At 41.7% G+C, this 23640-nt stretch overlaps 1 protein-coding gene across 1 annotated transcript in view; it reads left to right on the forward strand.

Annotated features, from left to right (window-relative positions):
* OTOGL (otogelin like) overlaps window positions 1-23640 on the forward strand; it is a 205614-nt gene that overhangs the window by 23139 nt on the left and 158835 nt on the right. The window contains exons 10-21 of the mRNA XM_066589295.1: window positions 1337-1451; window positions 2916-2931; window positions 3556-3662; window positions 5081-5187; window positions 5775-5900; window positions 8009-8117; window positions 9264-9310; window positions 10129-10274; window positions 12876-12999; window positions 18166-18343; window positions 19342-19466; window positions 22372-22581. Of these exons, the coding sequence (XP_066445392.1) occupies window positions 1337-1451; window positions 2916-2931; window positions 3556-3662; window positions 5081-5187; window positions 5775-5900; window positions 8009-8117; window positions 9264-9310; window positions 10129-10274; window positions 12876-12999; window positions 18166-18343; window positions 19342-19466; window positions 22372-22581 (1410 nt within the window). The remainder of the gene's footprint in view (window positions 1-1336; window positions 1452-2915; window positions 2932-3555; window positions 3663-5080; window positions 5188-5774; window positions 5901-8008; window positions 8118-9263; window positions 9311-10128; window positions 10275-12875; window positions 13000-18165; window positions 18344-19341; window positions 19467-22371; window positions 22582-23640) is intronic.

The raw sequence follows: 23640 nt of genomic DNA on the forward strand, positions 1-23640 counted from the left end.
GTAGTTGTTCCCAAGCCATCATCTGAAAAAATGCCCCTTTATAATCGATTTATAAACTGCTATGTCAGTGTATATTCTTTTGTGCCAATTGATTCTATCTACAGTCTCCTAATATAATCCCAATGTTAGGAGAGTTCACAGGTCTTCTTTAAAATCAATATGTATATTTGGTACATTTGTATCATAACCAGAGGTAATCCTATCCTGTATGCTGTCTGAGGAAAAAATGGTGCATCCCTCCTCAGTTACATCGTACATTCAGATGCCAATTCCATCTTTGAATACTCTCTTCTTAACTTCTAAAACATTTTCTTTTCAGACCATCATGACGATTCTCATTTGCTTTTTTTTAATTCCTGGTCATTGTTACAAGGCTTGTATAAAGAGTCTAACTTTGACTTTAGGGATTGCTGCCTTCCAATAGGTGGCACTGTGGAAGTATTGTTTCATTTCCGTTATTTGCATATTACCCAGAAGAGCTTAGATGGCTTTTTAAGTCTTCTCACTCACTGTCTAGGTGCTCTCCCTAAGGAGAAAAGATAGTGTTTCTGATTCTTATAGTATTACCCATCCCTTTCCCGCATTTTTTCCCTTCTTCATATTTGACAACAAGAAAAAATCATGCCTATCAGTTGATTTTGCACCTAAAAGGATGATGTAGCTGTACAATCAAATTGGCTAAGCAATGACTTGCCCTGTGTGTAAATGAGGGAACATGGTGTGTAGAGATGAGCGAGTATACTTGCTATGGCACATTACTCGAGCGAGTAGTGCCTTAGCCGAATATCTCCCCGCTCGTCTCTAAAGATTCGGGGGTCGGCGGGGGGCGGTGGGGGAGAGCGAGGAAGAATGGAGGGGAGATCTCTCTCTCCCCCCCGCTCCCCCCTGCTCCCCGCCGCAACTCACCTGTCACTGGCGCCGGCCCTCAAATCTTTAGAGACGAGCGGGGAGATACTTGGCTAAGGCAATACTCGCTCGAGTAGTGTGCCTTAGCGAGTATACTCGCTCATCTCTAATGGTCTGTTTTTCTCAGTTTTTTTTACTACCTGCAATCCTTACAGAAGCACTTAGATTTTTATTTGGTGGTGAGGGAATGTTAGTGAGTTTTAAAATAAAACAATGGGTAGCTTCAGGTTATAGGATCTCTTTAAAGAAATCTACCTTCATGGACCATGTTGGAATTTTTAATTGGATGAGAGATATAAAATGGTGCTTTAGAAAGTCATTAAAAGTTACTATAGTCATTTTCATTATGATGAAGTACCTGGTGCTAATACATAATATTAATATAAGTTGTCTGCATATAAAATGTTTAATATTTGCATTGCCTATACAGCAGAAGAAACCACAGAAGACATAGCTTTGTTTGCAAACAGTTGGTATATTCAAATTCCAGAAGAACCAATTTGTGTCCCCACAGTCTCCGAATACCCAAATCCTTGTTCTCAGGAGTCCGTCCACGAGGTAGGTTTTTACTGGTACAAAGTGGATTCATGTGTGATATTGATTGCATTGCTCTGAGGATCCAATTAGTTCAGCCTTGATTTTCTTTCCTTCACCAGAGAAAAGAATGTTGTTGATCTGTGATCTATTTAATGTCAAGTCCATGTGCGCTAGATGTTTTCCATGATGAATGCGTTACATTTGGACTTTGTCTTGAAGTTTGCTGTGGATTTCACCATATGCATTGCTCATAATTCCATGTGAATTTTTTCAGCTACATGGGGATGAAGCTTTGAAAACCCCATTTGCATTTATTGTATAACAGATTGCTGTGGATTTGTGATATAGAATGCACACCAAATATTCACAGCATTCTGTCAGGTCTGAACATGGACTAAGTGTTAATATACTGAAAGATGAAACACAACAGTCTGGCTAATGTTCTTTTAGTATTAGAGACCCTCATAAAAGCTTTCCTAAGGGCTCTTTCACACGAGCTTATAACGGCCACTGTTTTCATCGGTGGGCGATATATGCTGTGATCTGATGCATTGGATTCCAATGCATTAGATCACATGGCCATATTCCTGTTGTGTAAAAGGGCCTGGCCGGGCCAATATAGTGCCGGGCGCTTTTATGTCGGTCCGAAAAGATAGTCCTGGAACTATCTTTCGGGCTGAAATATGTTGGCTGCTACATGGACTCTTATAGGAGCCAATGACAGCGGCCAGAGAAGGGAGGTGGGAAGGAGTTTAGCAGCGTGACTGCTTAACTCCCTCCCTCTTCTCTCCTCCTTTCTCCTCCCCTCCAGCTGTTTGCAATGGGAGGGGGCAAGATGGGGGCAGAGCTAAGCTCTGCTCCCTCCCAAGGCTGGATGCAGGGAGGGGGTGGGAGCTTAGCACCACCCCTGTTCCGCCTACTCCCATTGCAAACAGCTGGAGGGAAGGAGAGAGGAGATGACTTGGTGAGAAGGAGGGAAGGGGAGGCTATGGCATTGCAGCGTCGGCATATTTATGTGCCGGGGCCCATGCCGTCTGAGCGGGCACACAAACATTAGATTTGTGCAACCGTTCACACGTTTTTCTTATTTCATACTAATTCAATTACGGTGTGTATTATAGTCCAGAGCTGCATTCACAGTTCTGCAGAGTTGCAGAGGGTTATCTAGAATGGGTTAAAGTAGTGGATGCAAAGACCTTGAAATGAAGAGCTCCCTGATGTTTGGGGAATATTTTCTGTCTACCATTTTGCTATCATTTAGCTGCTGTCAGCAAATTAGCATCACCGAAATAATGCCCTTCTCAGCTAGAAGCCAAATATGAACTATCAGATGTGGACCCACTGTGCTACACACTGGGTTGTCTTTAGGTCAAATCCACCATGACACCTGCATAACACTGGTCATCACCCTTTCACCTCACCAGTCGACATCTGGGCTTCGTTCCGGGGTGCCCTGGTCTTTACACTATAAGTGGTCCCAGTTATGAGGCAGCTCATTCTGCAATAGACGAAGGCGTGGTACCTGAGCTTGTGCATGGAGGAGTTATCAGATCAATCGGGGTCAAGCATAGCTTCGGAATGAGGAACAAGCAGAAGGTCAGGACACACAGAGCAGGTTCAGTACAAGCAGACCAGAGGTCAGGGTAAACATCAGACAGGAGAGAGGTCAATATAACAAGCCGAGGTCAGGAGTGGAGAATGCAGCAAAGCAGGAATAGCCAAAGTTAGAAACTAAAGAGTCAACAAGATAGACCAAAAGACCAAAAACGCAGCCACCTTATTTGGGGGGGATGAGACATGATATAACTATAGATAGCTCATAATTAGCAGGGAAAGATTTAGGAAGGTGTTAACATTTGCGGCCATGAAAACTAGGGAGAAGGTCAGGATAAGTTACACATTTAGATCCATTCTATAGAAATTTTTTTTCCATTAGACTGCATTTTAAATATATTTAAAAATCTTCCTATTTTCGATCTGCTGTGTTTCCATTCATCAACAGATGTGACTTTTGTGTGCAGCATTATTAACTAGATCATAGCATTTCCCATTGCCAGGTATTACTATGAGAGGTTTAGCAGTACATATTGACCTTGTGTTATTTGAAAACAGGCAATGTTTCTCAAGTGTCAAGTGCTGTTACAGTTCCCTTTTCTCAGCTGCCATGAGACTATTGACCCATATTCTTTCATCGCCAGTTGCATGAACGATCTTTGCAAGTAAGTGTTAATGTGCTAAAAGGATTAAACACAAAATATGCGGCTTCTGGAAGGACAGAATACCCTGTTTTGTAATCAAAATATGCGTTTGTGAAAGATCCCACTGAAATCAATGGGATCCATTTTCTGCGCACAAAATACGCCCATATGACATAGGCCTCAGGGTGGGTGCATTCACACATAGCTGATTTAGAGCAGAATTTGAATTTTAAATTTCTTGTACGGTAAACGTTGCGGAACGCATCAGAAAAAAACTACAACGTGTGAAGGAGACGTTGGAAATGTCACTCACTTAGCTTGTACTGTAAACGTTGCGGAATTTCCACAGTGATTCTGCTGGCGGAGATTCCACAGTGTTTACTGGCTGTGTGCAGGCAGCCTAAGGGACCTTTCACATGGGACAGAATTGGTGTACCTGCGGATTTTGATGCAAAATTGAAAATGGCTTAAAACCTGCCTGCAAGTCCGTATCAAAATCCATCGTCTGACCTGCGGATTTTGGTGTGGAATTTCGCGGCTGTGGATTTTTCTGCCTCCTGCTGCGCAATTCCATCCCGTGTGAAAGGTCCCTTAGTGTAAACTCAAACACTGAGATTCTGCAGCAGTTTACAGTGCTAAACCCCATTTGCATCTTGTGAAAAAAGTCAGAGCTGATGTAGCATTCATATTAATGGTTCGCCATGTAATGGGTTGGCCGTGCCTGGTCCAGTAGAACAAAAGACCCCCTGTGAAGTCCATATGCTATAATTGGGCATATGGCAAGGAATTGATGTGGTGGAACAACCCTTTTAATGAAATTCCAGAAGCAGTGTCAGTAAAAATAAATAAATTGTTACGTGTGCTGCTGGGATCTGTAGTTCTAGCTTCCTAGCAGCACAGCCCTAACAGGGTTAATTGATTGAGCTGGCTGGGTGTGGTACTTCCTGCTAGCCAATCTCCTGAGTTTGTGCTCACATATAAACCCAGCTCCTGGTCAGTCTCTGTCTGGTGTTCAGGGTGAGCAGTCATGAATCCTTGTCTGTTGAAGTTTGCTGTGTGATTTGTGCCCTGTGCTGGTTCATGTCCATTTATATTCTGTCAGTTTTGTGTCAGCTTGCTGTGTGATCAGTGTCCTGTTGCAGCTTGCTGTGTGAACTGTGTCTGTGTCAGTAAGGAGGGTCTATGTTGATATGTGAGCACAGACCCAGGAGATTGGCTAGCAGGAAGTACCACACCCAGCCAGCTCAATCAATTACCCCTATGAGGGCTGTGCTGCTAGGAAGCTTAAAACTACAGATCCCAGCAGTACACGTTACATAAATGCTAGACTTTTGAACACAATTGGATGATGTATTAGTGCATAGTGCTTTAGCTATTGTTATTAGTCTTTTATTACATGTGAAATATTGACCAACATTAATGCAAAAATGTTTCCGTAGACGGGATGATGAAGAAACCTACTGTCGGGCTGTAATGGAGTATGCAAGAGCGTGCTCCCATTCTGGCTTCCCCATACGAGACTGGCGAGATGACTTCCCTGCATGTAGTAAGTGTTTTTTTATTGTTAGAGTTAGAACTTTTTTTGCTGTGGTTTATAGTCTACCATTTGGTGCAGATTTTGATGTGGTTCAGATTTTGGTGGGGATTTCACCTCCTCAGTGAGAAGAGATAGATTCTGCATATTGAGGCATCCCTCTATAATTATGGATTTCTTTCCCTTAATTTCCCTGAGACTTGTTTCTGTGGCAGCACAAAAAATTCTTCCCAAAAATGTCAATTTCATTTGAATGGGGTTGTAGACACTCCATTCACACACGTGGAATGTGGATAGTCATCAAATTTAGCATGGATTTTGGTGTAAAAATTAGGATAATATCCACATCAAATTCCATGTGTGTGAATGGAGACTGCATGCAAATTTTTAACCATTCACAAAATGGGACATTGGGTGCATAGTGTACTAGGGACAGTCCTTATAAATGACATGGTGCATGTTGCGTAGTGCAGTACACAGTACTATATGAAGTGTACGGAAATGTCTGGATGATGGGGAACATAATGAGTTTATTGTAATCTGCATAACAAGCATAAAGTTGAAGCATTGAGTTTATCTCTATTTATGTTATATTTCAGCTGAAAAATGTGAGAACAATTTTGTTCACCGGGACTGTATAAGCTGCTGTCCGCCAACTTGTACGTATGAAAAAGAATGTCTTGGAAGCAATCTGCACTGCCTGGATGGATGTTACTGTCCAGATGGTAAGAACCAAAAGAAAATTTAAGATTACAGCCTAGTAAATAGTATTGATTAAGGAAATGAAGACCTCTAGTGGTGTACTTTATATATACATGAGTAAGCAACGAGGTAGTCAACACATTTACAGTGAATGGGCACTTTATTAGCGACACCTGCCCTTTCATGATTAGAACTTTGACATGTGACCTCAGAATAAAGCATAAAGTGAAGTTAGCAAATTTTCCTTGGATCAGTTTGTGTGAATCTGTGTTAGAATGGGAACATTGATAGAATGGGGGACTAGATCAGGAGGTTTGGTATGCTTCTATAAAGAGGTGCGTCTTAAAGGCGCGTCTGAAGTTCCGTGCGTCGGTAATTGTTCGGATGGCTTGGGGGTAGAGCATTCCAGAGGATTGGTGATGCTCTAGAGAAGTCCTGGAGGCGAGCATGTGAGGTTTGTATTAGAGAGGTGTTTAGTCTGAGTGTGTTAGCGGATTGGAGTGTGCGGGCTAGGTGGTGTATGGACAGGAGGGAAGCAGTATACGTTGGCACGGCGACATGGAGAGCATTATGGGTGAGGATGATGAGTTTGAATTGAGCTCTATAATGGATGGGCAGCCAATGCAGTAACTGGCATAATGCAGAGGTATCTGAAAACCTGCTGGATAGGAAGATGAGTCTAGCTGCCGCATTTAGTATGGTTTGGAGAGAGGAAAGTCTGGTCGGGGAAGGCCAATGAGCAGTGAGTTGCAGTAATCGAGTCGGGAGTGGATGAGGGCGACAACGAGTGTCTTCAGCATGTCCGTGGTGAGAAAAAGCTGAACTTTAGCAATACTCCTGAGGTTCAGGTGGCATGTTCGGGCCAGAGATTTGATGTGGGTGGTAAAGAAGAGGTCAGAATCCAGCGTGACCTCAAGGCAGCATGCGTGCTGTCTGGGGGTTATGATGGTGCCAGATACTGATGTGGAGATGTTAGGGGGAGGTCAGCTGGAAGGCGCAAAGACGAGAAGGTCAGTTTTTGAGAGGTTAAGTTTGAGAAAAAGGGAGGACATGGTGTTAGAGACAGCGGACAGACAGTCGGTGGTATTTTGAAGGAAAGGTGCTGAGATGTCAGGGGAAGAGGTGTATAGCTGGGTGTCGTTACCTGCATCACCTAATACTGCAGGGCAGGCTCAATCACTATATTCCCTAGCAGCATGCACAAAAAAACAGATTGCAATATGGGGGAGCTGAATGTTCATGTGCAGACTAATGAGCAGCCACTCAACTCAACCCAGATTAGGCGATCTGGCTTTCTGCATGCTGCTAGGGGATATGGTGATTGAGCCTGCCCTGCAGTGTTATCAGGTGATTAGACATGAGCAAGCATACTCGCTAAGGCAAACTACTCGAGCGAGTAGTGCCTTATTCGAGTATCTGCCAGCTCGTCTCTAAAGATTTGGCGGCCGGCGGGGGGCGGGGAGCGGTGGGAGAGAGCGGGGAGGAACAGGGGGGAGATCTCTCTCTCACTCTCTCCCCCCTCTCCTCGCTCCCCCCCTGCTCCCACCTGCAACTCACTGCTCATCCGCTCTGGCAGCCAAATCTTTAGAGACGAGCGGGCAGATACTCGAATAAGGCACTACTCGCTCGAGTAGTTTGCCTTAGTGAGTATGCTCACTCATCTCTACAGGTGATGCATATTTGGCTTCTTTTTCTTTCTTTTCCCATGTTGCACCTAATATTTGGCATGTAAAATGTTTGTGAATGTCATCAGGAATAACTTATATATTAGGGTGTACACTATGTGACAATGATCAAAAGAACTTGAAATTGTATAGATTGTATAGCATGATTTTCTAATATTTATCATACAAGAGGGAAATACTGAAGAGTTGATTCTGTGAGCACAAGCACAACTGCCAGATAGGGATGTTCTGCAGGTCCCAATGTGTAGGGTCTGATTTTGGCACATTAAAAATGTAGTCAAACCAACTTAAAAAGTTCAATATAATTATGTCAATTAGTCATTTTTACTCTTCCTGGAATACTAGTGTGTAGCTATTCAGTAAAAATGTTTATATTTTCTAACATACATGTGAGTGTGTATGACTGCAGTCTCAATGGCTATTCTTCACTTTTCTTCTTAAACTAGGACTTATCCTGGACAACGGCTCCTGTGTTTCGGTTACCAGCTGCCCTTGCATTTACCATGGGACAGCATACCCAGCTGGTTCTAAAATAGAACAGGAATGCAGCATGTGGTAATTATTGCTAACAACATTATTACATGCATTGATTTGTTCTGTTTTGTATATACCTCACCAACATACACTATCCTACCAGAAGTAATTGGACACCTGAGTAAGAATCAAAAGCAGTATTTATTTATATATGTTAATACTCAATGGGGCCTCCTTTGGCCCTAATGATATCAAATACTCTCCGTGACATACTTCTAAGTAATATCTGATACACTTCAGCTGGTATTTCCCTCCATTCATCCTGCAAACATCTGAAAAGTTCTCTAAAAATAGACATTGTTCATATTTCCTGACCTGACATTCCAGTTTGCCCCTGAGATGTTCAGCAAGCTTCAGGTCAGGACTTTGTGGAGGCTAGTCCAATCATGAAACATCCATATTCTCGAACCAGCAACACTGGATTTGTGACAAGTCACGTTGTCTTGTTGGAAGAATTACTGACCATTTCCAGAGTATTGCCATATTGTTGCTAGAACATTATTGTCTAGAATGTTAAGGTAAACTTCTGTGTTCATGCTTCTTGCCACTACAACCAGGAATTGAAACCATGCTACTTAAAACATCCCCAAATCATAACGGAATCTCCGCCATACTTAATTGTTGGAGCAGAAACTCAGTTAAAAGGTGTCCCCCAGGCATCCTCCACGCCCAGGTACGTCTACCTAATTTAAAGATGGAGTAGCATGATTGGTCACTCCATAGAACATTCTTCCATTGCTCAACTGTCCAATGATTACACTCCTTACACCATTGTAGATGGGCCGATGCATCTTCTTTGAGAGAACTCACCAGTAGTTTTCAGGATGAATGGAAGGAAATACCAGCTGAAATGTATCAGACGCTACCAGAAAGTTTACTAAGGATTAAAGGAGGCCCTACTAAGTATTAACATATGTTAATAAATACTATTTAAAGTTTTCGTTCAGGAGCCCCATTACCTTCGATAGGATAGTGTATTTCATAATGCTATATACAGACACCGATGTAATCACTCACATCAGTTTCAGCTCACATGGGTTTCACAGTCTAATAGTCTTACACACATACACACTAGGCCATAAAAAGTCCAATATATAAAAAATGTGTATTTGCAGATATTGCTACTTATGTTCCTGATTTTTGCATATGTTTAATTTTACATTGCAGTATTTGTACTGGTGGTGTTTGGAACTGCACAGAACATGAATGTCCAGGTGAGGTTTAAAGATTAATTATTTTAACTGGAATTCCTTCCAAAAGTTAGACAATTGTACTTTACCCTTGTGTTTGTCCAGGAGAGCTTGAAAAATTGCTGCAGTAGTTCCAAACTCACTGGAAATCATGGCTGTTCCCATCGTATTGCAAAGCTGTGAGCTACTAGGCTAGATAAGGGCCCTTTTACATGGAATGATGATCGTTCCAAAAATCACTAGATAGTGTGATCGTGCCAAGTTGAACGATAATCGTTCAGTGTAAACACAGCCAACAATTGTACGACGTACGAGAATTTGTTCACTTCGTTCATTTTACGCAGGCATAAAAATCATTTGCTGGTTCACACAATGTTGCGTGTAAACTGCGATAATTCACTCGGTCACTGGTACAGTGAAAGTGAATGAATAAACGAGTGAACGAACGAAATGTAAATCCAGAGGGCTGTCAATAATGGTGGTAACAAATAAAATTGTAGTCAAAATCAATGCGTAACTACCCTGTTTCCCTGAAAATAAGACATAGCATGAGTTTTTCAGAATGTTTGAGGGTGCAAAATGATTTTTCAGGCTTTTTGAGGATGCTTGAAATGTAAGCCCTACTCCAAAATTAAGCCCTGCTAACAGTTAATTAAAAAAGTCAATTTAAACAGTGTCCAGGCAGCTATACATGTAAAAAAAGTTAAACCTTTTTGAACTAAAATTAATATAAGACACTGTCTTATTTTCGAGGAAACACAGTAATTTATCAATTACTTCAATTGTTTTTTAACTTTGAAAGTTGCATGCATTTACTGCAAAAATGCACTTTTCTATTCCAGCTGAGTGCTCTGTGGTTGGTGATTCCCATTTCACAACTTTTGATGGACGTTATTTTACATTCCTGGGCTTGTGTCAGTACATTCTGGTCAAGGGAATTGGAAAAGATAAATTTACTATCACGTTACAGAAATCCTCCTGTGAACAGGTAAGGCCAACTTATCCTATAACATGAAACACCTAATTAGTATACAGGATTTGTAAAAACAGCTTGCCAATTGTATAAAAATCTAAAGAAGACGTATTGACAGAATGATCCTGCTATAGCAATATTAAAGAGGTACACCGAGACTTTTACTATTGATGACCTATCCTCGGGATAGTCAACAATAGTTGATCAGTGGGGAGTCCGCCACTTGGGAACCCAGCCTTTCAGCTGGTAGTCCGAATTGCTGTCAGAGCAGCAGGCTGGATGTCATTATTAGTGGTCAGGGCTGGAAGTGTAATAGACGGCTTCTCTCCCACTGAAATCAATGGGAGCGCTGCCTTCTATTACACTTTTGTAATAGGGTGCATTGTTCCCTTTCATTTCAATGGGAGCAAAGGGGTCTATTACACTTTCCACCCTCATCACCGATGACGACATTTGACCCACTGCAATGACAGTGGGTCGGATGATCAGCTGATCAGTGGAGATGCTGAGTGGCAGGCCCCACAGGTCAACTATGATTGACTTATCCTGAGGATAGGTAATGAATAGTAAAAGTCCCGGAATACTCACTTAAGGCAGATCTCCGGGCTTTCCCCTTACTGAGGTTCCTTTGGCTCAGTATATGTTGTGGCAATGTCCTATTAATAATTTTCTCACCAATAGCATAGATTGGTGATAATTATGTTATGCTTACTGTAATGAAATGTAATGTTTATATACAGCAGTCAGGCTGAGCACACATATCTGCAATATAGAGCATACGGTAGCATCCCGAGCCTCTGGTGACATCGGTGGTGGACGTAAGACTGCCCCAGACTCTCTGTAGACATAACTAACAACTGTGGCCATTGATCATTGCTATACCCTAAGAGGCAGATAAGCTGCCAACACTAAAGAAAATATATACAGGAAAGCACTACTTATAAATAGTAACCGACATATCTTTTAGACAACATCGGGTATTCACTTTAATCAATCTAAGTCAATGATTTGTCTACTCCGCCCTAACAGTTACAAGCCATCCTAAAATAGGGCACAGTTCACATTGTAGTTCATATGATGAGGCCTCATAACACGTCCCCCAAAAAAATCTTAACTTTTATTGGCTTTTTGCACTGAGTGTGCTTTTAGATCTCTAGTTTATAAATATTTATAGCAAATGGCACATTTCTTTTGTATTAGTACCTTTTCATTCCTTGCATATCTTTTGCATGATTGCTCAAGAATCAGTTTCTATTACAACACAAACAGGTGTCTTAATAGAGCACATCAGTCTTCTGATTGGCAGGGAGCACTCCAATTTACCACTAAGCAGATGAATGAAGCTGCTCAGTTGACTCGCTGGACTGAAGACAATGTCTGAGTTGAGCATTGACAGAACATACAAATTTTAGGATCTCATCCAACTGAAGAGCTGCTCAAAACTCAACAAATAGTTCTACACAAATGGCTCTTTGTGTAGGACTAGATTACCTTCAAAGTCCTGGAATCTAAGCCCATACAGCAGGTATTTGGTGTTTTAGATCCAAGCGAAGCACTTATGCCGTGTGGAGAGATGAACAACTAAATAGATAGAGTGATATTACACTTTATCTCCCTGAGAATGCCTTAAACCACCGCTTCCGTACATTCTCATTTTGAAAGCCAGTGAGATTTACTAATGTACTTATCAAATTGTAACCCCTAAAGGAGCCCTCTGAGTTTTGTTTTTTTTATCTTTGAGGCATCCATCTGATGATAAGTGACTTTTGGTGTGAAGAATCCATTACTATAGCTTAGACCCTCTAGGCTGTGTATTCTGCACTTTTCTACAGGTCATATAACCAGCACTCTAACAAAGGTTTGTGTCCTGCAGTTAAAGTGTAACCATCATTTTTTTAATGCACAGAATAGATGATTCTAATCATTTCTTGCAATATGCTTAGCCAAACTATTTTGTGAAAGTGTCACCCTGCATCAGGTCCTGATGAGAGCAGAAACGATGTGAAGAGGAGAAGCTGTTTGTAGCACAGGACGGCTTCTCCTCACACAGCACCGGGCTTATTAATAGGTTATAATATCTACAGAAATTAATAAAATAAACAGCAGGCATTATTAGGTGCAACATTCTGGATGTAATACAAAACCGTTGATACAGACCAGCAATTTATTTGAACACTTTAACTACTACCGTACTACAGGGAAAAGTATAGAGCACAAAATCTACTCTTTTCCTCCTAATCTGGAGCCCAATATGAACACAGACATGCCTAAAACGTCTACCCTCATCAGCCAAAATAGACTTATGGCGTATATATGCACGTATCTGCGGGCTCAAAATTTGCGTGCATAGTACATAGAGGATAGAAACCATTGCTAGAATAGCAATAACATGATCTATTTTGTGTGCATTTGCGCACCAAAGGGCCCCATAGAAGTCTATGAGGGGTTCGTAAGTGTGCACACAATATGCATCGGATGCGCAAAATGCAGCCTAAAACAGCAGGGAAGAGAACACATCTGGACCTTATTAGACTAAATACACTGTTAAATCTGAGTTCGGTTCATTGTTGTAGGCATGGGAAACACTTAATTACTATATTTTGTTTTATTTTCAAGCATTCTGACCATACGTGCATTCAGTCAATCACATTTGTGCTAGATGAGGACGTTAATAAACAGGTCACTATCTTGAGGAGTGGAGATGTCCATTTTGGTCCTAACCAAGGTCTTATGCTGAATGGTGAGTGCTCTATGAAAATAGTATATGAATAACTGATATATGATTACTAGATGGCAAGCCACCATAAGGGGAAATGCGTAACTACTAAAGTAAGAAGCATAGCTTCTTTTTTCAGACAGCCACTCTTCGCTGTTAAACGGGTTTTTCCATTAAATCATTTATCTTCTATCCAGAAGATAGGAGATAAATGTCTGATTGCTGGGGAGCTCACTGCTGGCACCAGGGACATATGCAAGATTTTCTCAAGTGGAGGGTTACTGCTGGTGCTGACCACTGCCATTACCTCCAGAGCGCTTCCATTCTAGAGAATATGACCAAGTAATTAGAGGCTACAGATATTTAGGGGAGGTGGGTGATTGGCAGGAACTGGGGCATTTAGGAAGTAAGAATGGTGTGAGCGCAGTTGAATAATTAGAGAATGTGGATACCAGGGTAAGGTAAGAAGTTAGTAGCCAACTGATATAAAACCGATAGACAGAGGGGAGCAGGGCAAAGTAGCTTTGTAGCAGAGGCAGCTGAGACATAGAGAAAGGGTAGGTAGGCAATTAGACATATACATACATGGGGTAAATGGATAGCTAGCCATGCATATGTACATACATGGGTAGGTGGTCAGATTTCAGAGTTATAACGAAAAAAGCTATGGGTGTATGGGTCGGTTGGCAGCTATATATATTTGGTGGCAGCTGAGATGTTATAGGACAGAGTGGCAGACAGAAAGTTGGAGCTGGTTAGCAGTTATAGAGATCCCTAGTTGAGCAGTTGGCACATTAACCCTTTCCAATCCAATTTGTATCCTGGTTTTCCTAGGGGGCTTACTCTTTTTCTGCCGTTAAACAGCACTATATGCTGACTAAAGCCAGTACTGCATGAGGTGACACGGTGGATAGGCTCCGACAGCAGAGAGGCTGGCAATATAGAGTAAGAGAACCCCCGATGGATGTCTTCCAAGATCGGAGCTGTACAGCCTTAAATCATAATGTCTTCAGAGGTCAGACAGTGGATTGGAAATGGTTAAAGGGGCAGTTATACAGGATATGTGCAAATGGGAAGATGGAACAATGCCTCTGCAGTGCCACCTGCGGCAATTCAGCATTCCTGTAAGTCAATGTAAAAGTTTTTAAAGAAGCCTTATAACAATGACTCGAAATTCTAAGCCATACACATACAGCTGTTTCTGAGTTTTTACCCTTCATCAGTGTGCAGCTTGTTTCTGGCTTGGCTAGTGAGAGGCCTATAGACGTAGGTCAGAAAGATTATCGTTTCTTCTTAAAGAGAGCACCTAGAAGGTGTGTGGGGCCTTATAAGTCTCCTCACACACCTTTTAGGTGCTCTCCTTAAAGGAGTTTTGTCATTAAAACAAAAAAATATTGTACTTATCTATTCCTCCCCCATCAGTCTACTTACCTGATCTTCTCCTGGCTTCTGCAATCCCCCTTGGTCACCTCATCTCTAGCTAGCTGATTCTTCTGCTTCCTGTGAGGTTACGTACATTCACAAGCATTTTTCTTCCTGCCCGGCAATGTATGCTATGTCACTAAATCACAGTCTGGCAGGGAGTGCCGAGCTATTGCAGAGACTGCACATGCCTGCTATCTCTGCAATAGATCAGCATTCTTTCCTAGCCAGTAGATACTATGTCACAGGGATGTGACCTTCACTAACCTGCAGGACGAAGAATGTGAGGAATGCAGGCTTCATAACAAGCTGGTCGGCTTGCGGGTGAGCTGACAGGGGAGACTGGTTAAGATCAGTGAGAAGAAGTTGTGGTAAGGAGTCTGCCTGGGGAAGAATACATTAGTATAGAATTTTTTTTTCTAATGACAAAACCCCTTTAAGGACTAACGATACCCTTCTTGACCTACAGGATATGTGGTATACATAAGTACATCTATATGGCAGGTACTGCAGTTGGCAGAGGGCATGTGAGAAATGATTGGACTGATGTGCAGTGTAAGATAGGAGGGGGGGGGGGCAAATGCAGAGTATGTAGAACCAATAATCATCATTTGTGATAATATAGGGTGTGAACTCACGTGTTCAAGGGAATCCCAGGCCTTCTTTTGTGGTCAATTTGGGCCCCACACATCCCTTGAACAACAGCACCCGACATTATATTCCCTGTCTTGTGCAGGTTCAGGCCATGAGTGGGTGACATTAGGCAGCAAAAACGCACTTATAGTTCCCTCCACAGATTACAGTTGACCAGTCACTGCCGATCACCACCCTCTATGCTGCTGTCAGTGTCGATGCATTAGTCCTAGTAAGGCAATAATCTGCTCTGTAATGCTCAGTGGTGTAGCCAGCTGGCCAAACATGAATAGAAAGAAACTCCAGTAGAGGTAAAGGGGAAAGTTTTAACTGTTAAACAGCCACCTTGCCTACACTCCAGGCTTGGATTTCCAGCTATCCCAAGAGCCCACTCTGAATGGTTCTTGTAAATGGAACAGCGGTGCACATTTGCAATTACTACTTCATACACTTCTATAGGACAGGCAGAGATTGATGTGTTCAGCAATCTCCCGCCATCCCACAGAAATGAATAAAGTGGTGGTCATGCATAGGGCATTCAGGGTGTACTGCTCTCGGGATCACTGGGAGTCTTCGGGGGTTGGAACCCCAGCAATCAGTCATTTATAGGGAATATATGTCTTTAGTGAAAAAAAACCTTAAGGGTCAGATAATACTCACTATTAGAGATGAGCGAATATACTCGTTTCGAGTAATTACTCGATCGAGCACCACGATTTTCGAGTACTTCCGTACTCGGGTAAAAAGATTCGGGGGGCGCTGGGGGGTGGGGGGAGGCTTGGCGGAGTGGGGGGTAGTAGCGGGGAACAGGGGGGAGCCCTTTCTCTCCCTCCCCCCCCCCACTCCCCGCTGCAACCCCCACTCACCCACGGCGCCCCCCCGAATCTTTTCGCCCGAAAATCGTGGCGCTCGGGCGAAAAAGGGGCATGGCCGAGTAGGTTCGCTCATCTCTACTCACTATTAATAATGGAGGAGAGAGAAATCCAGTAAACGTGTTCAAAGGACAGACTGAAAACCATAATAACCACAACTTTTCCATTTTCTGAACTCCTGTGCTACTAATAATAATGGCAAAGGGATGCCCCCTTCAAACATTCACATAGGCTCCATGGTTGTTTGTTGTGCTTCTGTTTCTAGACTTAGACCTAATTATATGCTCAACACGATGTACAGCTACAATGATATACAGGTACAAAGTAAAGAAAAACACTGTAAAGAACACAAAACAGCATTGAAATAAAAAATGGGGAGGGGTGGCAAGCCCAATAACTATCAAGATAGAGGGTAGCCAAGTATTAACACCATAACTAGTCAAAAATATGCTATACAATGATAGGTGCATTTACACCACAAAGATGATCACTCAAAAGATGGCTTTTGAGCAATCATTTTGCATAAACCGCTACTTGGTACTAATGCCTATTAGTACCAATTAGTAGCATGTGAGCCACTGGGAGCTGTATTCAGGGAACAGGCCACCCACTGTTACCTGATTATATTACCTTTGTTCTGCCAGTGGGGATGACAGCTTAGAACACAATCAGCTGTAATCAGCAGTCCCAGGCAGAGCACAGCGTGTGGCCCCGTCTTATCAGCCATTCTGCTGAACCATGGATTTCATGCAGAACTGAAATTCATCATTCGGCAGAAAAGTGAAAGATGGGCACATTTACACACAACGATATCTCTCAAAAGATGTCTTTTTAGCGATAATTGTTGCGTCTAAATGGGCCTTAAGTGAGCTAAAGCAAAGAGGGTAATTATAATTAAACTAGAGGTGTACAGAGGTCTCTAGTGAAAGAACTGTAGGGTACCCAATAAAGGTTGGTGTGCATACTGAGTGGGGTATAGGGTTTAGATTGCTCGAAGTAAAAAAAAGTTGATACCAGGGGAATATTTGGTGCTGTTGTTCAATGCCTAGGAAAAGTATATAGCATATTTAAATGAAACACGCATTTCGTACTTTGTCTAAAAACTTCACACATCTATAGATTGTCTAGGCATTTTATACAATGCTTGCATTTTACACTTTACCTGTAACTTGTATTTTGTTTATATATTGCTAATAGTTATATAGCATTGTCGACTTTCATACCCTGCTTCCCCGAAAATAAGACCTACTCTGAAAATAAGCCCTGGCACGATTTTTTAGGATTTGTGAGGATGCAGAATGATTTTTCAGGATTTTTCAGGATGCTTGAGGTATAAACCCTACTTCAAAATTAGGCCCTAGTTACAGTTAATTAAAAAAAGTCAATGTAAATAGTGTCCAGGCAGTTATACATGTAAAAAAGTAAAATCCTTTAGAGCAAAAATTAATATAAGACCCTGTCTTATTTTCAGGTAAACAAGGTAGTACTATACATAGCAGAATATTGGGGTAATAGATTATAACTGCTATAAAACACCTTGTGATACAAATATTAACCCTTTCCAATCCACTGTCTGATGTCTAAAGACATTCTTATTAAAGGCTGTACAGCTCTGATGTCTAGCCAACAGATTGCGCCATTGTATAATGGCAGAAAGAGAAAACCCCCTAGGAAGTCCTGAATCCTAAATTGGATTGCAAAGGGTTAAACAAATGTTTACAAAACACACTGGGTTGAAACTCTGTCAATACAAGCTTACAATCTATAAGGCATAGGGAGTCAATGTAACCAGTCGTGGGCTTGTCAGGTGAAGGTGATTTTGGAATATTGGTTGGGTGACTCTTTAAACCAGGTAGATTATATTCTGGATGGAATATGTCAGATGGAATGAGGGAGTTCCCGAAGGCATTAAAAAAAGTATAATATAAAGTTATTAAACTGGTAGAGAAAAAGTTGTCATTGGCAAAGCAGTGCGGTATATAAAACATTTCAGGACCAATCTTCCCAATACCAATTTAAAATTGCAGACGACCTTGATAGTGGTTACAATAAGTAACAGCAGCTTTCTAAGAACATTATTTGCTTCAAGGGAATACGAAAAAAGTCCCTCAAACCACTATAGCAGTTATTTGTTGTTGCAATGCATTCTCAGAAACAACACTAGGGGGCACCTTGACTCACAAATGTAACATATACAGCAATATGGAACACAAACATAGCCAGTAGGGTACTTGTCATTTATGTATATGTGCTTTTTCTACAGGTGATATTGAGGTTCGAAATTTGTCTTCCATGTTTGTGCAGCTGAAGACAAAGTTTGGAATAAGAATCCAGTTTGCTAAAGGAGGTGACAGACTTTATATTCAGGCCAGTAGTTCCTGGAAGAGGAGAACATTGGGCCTATGTGGAACATTTAACGGCAATCTAAGAGATGACTTTCTGTAAGACTATCTGATGTTGACTCATATTTATTACATACAATTAGGCTATAGTCATATCATGGACATTGTGTCAAATTTGCGGTGAAATCATCCGAAAGTAGAGAATGCATTCTAATTAGGGATGAGCGAGTATACTTGCTAAGGCACATTACTCGAGCGAGTAGTGCCTTAGCCGAGTATCTCCCCGCTCATCTCTAAAGATTCAGTGGCCGCGGGGGAGAGCGGGGAGGAACGGAGGGGAGATCTCTCTTTCCCTCTCTCCCCGCCGCAACTCACCTGTCACCGGCGCCGGCCCCCGAATCTTTAGAGATGAGCGGGGAGATTCTCGGCTAAGGCACTACTCACTCGAGTAATGTGCCTTAGTGAGTATACTCGCTCATCTCTAATTCTAATACAAAACTGTGCTGTATTCTTTTTTTAAAAAAAACCAAAAAGTGACTTCTTGATGCAGAATCCACATCGGGACATCTACACACAGATTTACCCCACTGAAAAAGGCTAAATCCGTGTGCGGGATCTGCAGTAACTGCAAGTACAAATCTGTGGCTCACCTACGGATTCCTGCTGTGGATTTTGAGATGGAGTCTGCGCGGAAAAATCTGACATGGATTGGTCCATGTAAACATAACCTTAAGAAGTACATTATAGACATGTTTTAAAATAAACAACTCTAGAACAGCTCTTTTAGCGCAGTATAGGCGCATGAAAAGATAGTGGCCATACTGCACTAAAGATCACGTGACTGGGTGAATTCCAGCTATTTGAAGTTACCCGTTCACACGATCGGAAGTGAGCGCACACAATATGCAGTGAATAGAACCCTTTGATTTCGGTCATATGGGCATTTTAGTCCCTGGACTGTAACCGAAGAACAGTGTGCATGTCTACCGAGAGTCACCGGGGGGTGTATGGGCCCCTCTTACATAAGGGACAGTGCATAATTTGCATATATAAGTGTTTATTAGTTTATTCCTAAACCTTTCATTTCCTCTTATCAGCTCACCAGCTGGTATGATTGAAGGAACCCCACAACTTCACGCTAATGCCTGGAAAATATCATCAGCCTGTTTAACTCCAGTAAACATCCCTGTAATAGATCCATGTGACACTAATCTTCAGAATGGTAAGCCCAAAAAATGGAAGTCCTTTTGTGATAAAGCTCATTTAACTGCTGATGGCCTCATCAGTAATTGGACCATCACAATCACTCCAAGTCCTTCATTCCTCCTGACTTACCCTTACATATGTCATTGCTTTGTCTACTCTCTTTTTTTATGAAGTTAGGGCTCCAGTCCACGGACGGATTTGCAATGCGGAGTCCGGAGTGGGATTCCACCTCTGGACTCCGCAAGCAAATACAGTCAATAGCATGCAATGTAAAAACTCGATTTCCTGCCCACGAGTGGAAATTGATTGCGAAGTCAATGGAAGCCATGCGTCCCGCAGCCATTCTGCAATCAACATCGCAGAATCGCCGCGGGAGCTGCGTCATCGCTATAGTGACGACTCGGCGTCCCCTGTACTGCACATGCGTGATGGATCGCAGGCCAGCACATCCAAAGTACAGAGAAGAAGATGCGGGACAGGTACGTGGGGGTCACCTGCTGGGCATCGGGACGGATTCCGTGGACAGGCGGCCTTAGGTTGTTTTTTATGTAAAGATGCAAGTATCTTCAACTACAGTAAAGGAAAATAGAAAATAAAGGAGAAGATGATCTATGAATACGTGTAATGAAGTGTAGAACATATTTAGTTGTAGTGAAATATTAGGCTTGCCACTGTTGGGACCCTAAAACTTAACTTAATAATTATAGTTAAAATACAGAAACTGACACACATACATGGGACACACAAAAATAAGAAATATACTAAATATATACTCTAGGATACTTCTTACTGGCTTACGTGAGTAAATATCAAATATGGACGATTGTTATATGTCCTGAATTTTAATGGGTGTGTTTGGTGCCACTGTAGGTAAACCCAAATAAGAGGGACAATATTAAACAATGTTGATCTTCTCCCTGAGGCGTAGGGGAGTTTATTTTGACAGTACACTACAACAGGCAGGAATAACCCCCGATGAAGTGTCAATCAGTTATAGATCTTACTCATCACCAGGACAGAAGACAACTCTGCCATGACATTAAATCAGGTATAATGAATTTAATAGGTCTAGTTTGGTTCAACGCGTTTCGCTCCACTCAGGAGCTCCTCAGGGACCCCAATCTGCCTCAATGATATGCCTCTATAAGTATCCTTAGTCACCCCAATAGGTGGTTTCCTCTATTATAGTATCTGCTAGGGCAACATAGAATGAAAAATGTTGACACAGGATGAGTGAGGCACCTTATTGGGTGCTTTAGAATCTTATTACACTGGGCCTGATGAGATCGGGTGTCACTATTATATGTATGGCATCATGGAGAATCCCCCATTGAGACGATTGTGTCAGAATACATTCATGATTATCTATAATAGGAGTCTACTAGAGATAGCTTCGGTGGGTTGTCCGGGTAACGCTCCTTACATCACTCAATGAGTGCCATTAGAGGAGTTCTCTTATATAGAACTCATTGGTACCACCCCATAGGGGTGTATCTCAAAAAGCTCCAGTCAGTACATATTCCTTCTGTGATGTAAGGAGCCTTACCCGGACAACTCACCGAAGCTATCTCTAGTAGACACCTATTATAGATAATCGTGAATGTATTTTGACACAATCATCTCAATGGGGGATTCTCCATGATGCCATACATATAATAGTGACACCCGATCTCATCAGGCCCAGTGTAATAAGATTGTTAAGCACCCAATAAGGTAATTCACTCATCCTGTGTCAACATTTTTCATAATATGTTGCCCTAGCAGATACCATAATAGAGGAAACCACCTATTGGGGTGACTAAGCATACTTATAGAGGCATATCATTGAGGCACATTCAGGTCCCTGAGGAAACGCGTTGGACCAAACTAGACCTATTAAATTCATTATACCTGATTTAATGTCACGGCAGAGTTGTCTTCTGTCCTGGTGACGAGTAAGATCTATAACTGATTGACACTTCATCGGGGGGTTATTCCTGCCTGTTGTAGTGTACTGTCAAAATAAACTCCCCTACGCCTCAGGGAGAAGATCAACATTGTTTAATATTGTCCCTCTTATTTGGGTTTACCTACAGTGGCACCAAACACACCCATTAAAATTCAGGACATATAACAATCGTCCATATTTGATATTTACTCATGTAAGCCAGTAAGAAGTATCCTAGAGTATATATTTAGTACATTTCTTATTTTTGTGTGTCCCATGTATGTGTGTCAGTTTCTGTATTTTAACTATAATTATTAAGTTAAGTTTTAGGGTCCAAACAGTGACAAGCTTCATAATATAATTTGGACCTTTCTTGCCCCAGTTAAACTTTCTAGTGAAATATTAGCACCTACTGCAAAGAAAAAGTAATCTACGTGGTACACATTAGATGCCCCCTCAATCTGATATTTGGAGCACTTATGCAAGGAAGAGTGGGCAAAGATTGTCAAGTCAAGTGCTGGTATACAGCTGTGCGCTCTGTGTGGAGTATAAAGAACACAGCTGGACCGCTGTGTTCTTCATACCCCGCCTATGTTCAGGGAATACAATAGTATCAGCTGTATCCCACTGTGAATTCCTGATAAGGCTGATCGTTCTCTTTCAGCACGCTGAAAGACAATGATGAGCGTCGGCTTAACGAAAACTGCACGATGTCAGGGCAGTTACACACAACGATTATCGCTCAAAAGGTGGCTTAACCTGAAGAAATTAACATAATTACTACAATGCTGATGTAAAGCAAATCTCAGCTAAAAGTGACAGAGCTGTGAAAAAGTATTACCCTTTCTAGATGTTCCGTTAGGTCCTAATTGTTAAGTTGACATGTTATTGTATACATCATAAGGTGCTCTCAATGTATATGCAAAAATCATGAAAGCGAAGACTAACACATATATTCATATATGTAAGAATATAACACAATTTTATCTTCCAGTCGGATATGCAACCCACTGTGATGTTATCAATCAGGAACTTTTTGCTCCGTGTCATGCCTACGTGAGTCCAGGATTGTATTACCAGTTGTGCCGTTTTGATGCATGTAAGTGTGGCAGTAATTGTCTGTGCAATGCACTGGCTCACTATGCCTACATCTGCAACAAGCATGGTGTTTCCATCAACTTCAGATCACAGGTTTCATTTTGTGGTGAGTAGTTACAAAACGCAGAATGTTTTAAATTGATAATTGTTCCCAGTGCATTTGTCTATGCAGCACAAAGCATAATATTGATTTATTATAGTTGTTGGGGTCTATATTAGTTACCTTTTATCTTAAAGTAAAGGTATCCATATACATAAGATGAAAAGCGACCAAATGGCGGATTATGACAATTTCAGACATTCATCATTATAGCGAATGATCGTTTGCAATGGCTGATAGTAAACTACTGTATACCGAAAAACTGATCAGCAATATGGGATTTTTTTTAGCTATCATCGTCTGAAACTAAGGATGTACAGTATGGTCAGCCAACTACTGCTGATCGTTTGCCACTATGGTCAAGCCCAGTTTTGCACTTTTTCAAACTACAATGCATTTGTAAAATCTTTAGAGGAGGAAAGAACTACATGTAGAGCTCGGAGACAGGATTGTGTGCAGGCACGGATCTGGAGAAGGCTACAAAAAGGTTTCCAAGAGCACAGTGTTCCCCATTATTCTTAAATAGGAGATATTTGGAATAACCAGGACTGACCCACCAAAGTAAGTAATCAGTGGAGAAAGTCCTTGGTAAGAGAGGCGACAAAGAAATCAATTACTCTGACTAAGTTCCAAATATCCTGTGTGCAGATGGGAGAAACCTCCAGAAGGTCAACCATCACTAGGCTTTATGGCAGAGTGTCCAGAGAGAAGCCTCTCCTCAGTAAAAGACCCATGAAAGCCCCCATGGAGTTTGCCAGAAATTATCTAAAGAACTATCAGAAACAAGATTCAAAACCAAGATTTGAAGTTTTTGGCCTCAATTCTCAGCATTATGTCTGGAGGAAACTAGACACTTCCCAATACCATCTCTACAATGAAGCATGGAGGTGGAAGCATTATGCTATGGAAGTGTTTTTCAGCATCTGGGACAGCAAGATTGGTCATGGTTGATGGATAGCTGAATGGAGCAAAGTACAGATATATTCTTAATGAAAACCTGATTCAGGCCTTAGTCAGACGGGCGTTTTTTCGCGCGATCTGCGGATCGCATGACGGATGCGCATC

This window comes from Eleutherodactylus coqui, chromosome 2 (genome assembly GCF_035609145.1).
Source record: "Eleutherodactylus coqui strain aEleCoq1 chromosome 2, aEleCoq1.hap1, whole genome shotgun sequence".
Lineage (NCBI taxonomy): Eukaryota > Metazoa > Chordata > Amphibia > Anura > Eleutherodactylidae > Eleutherodactylus > Eleutherodactylus coqui.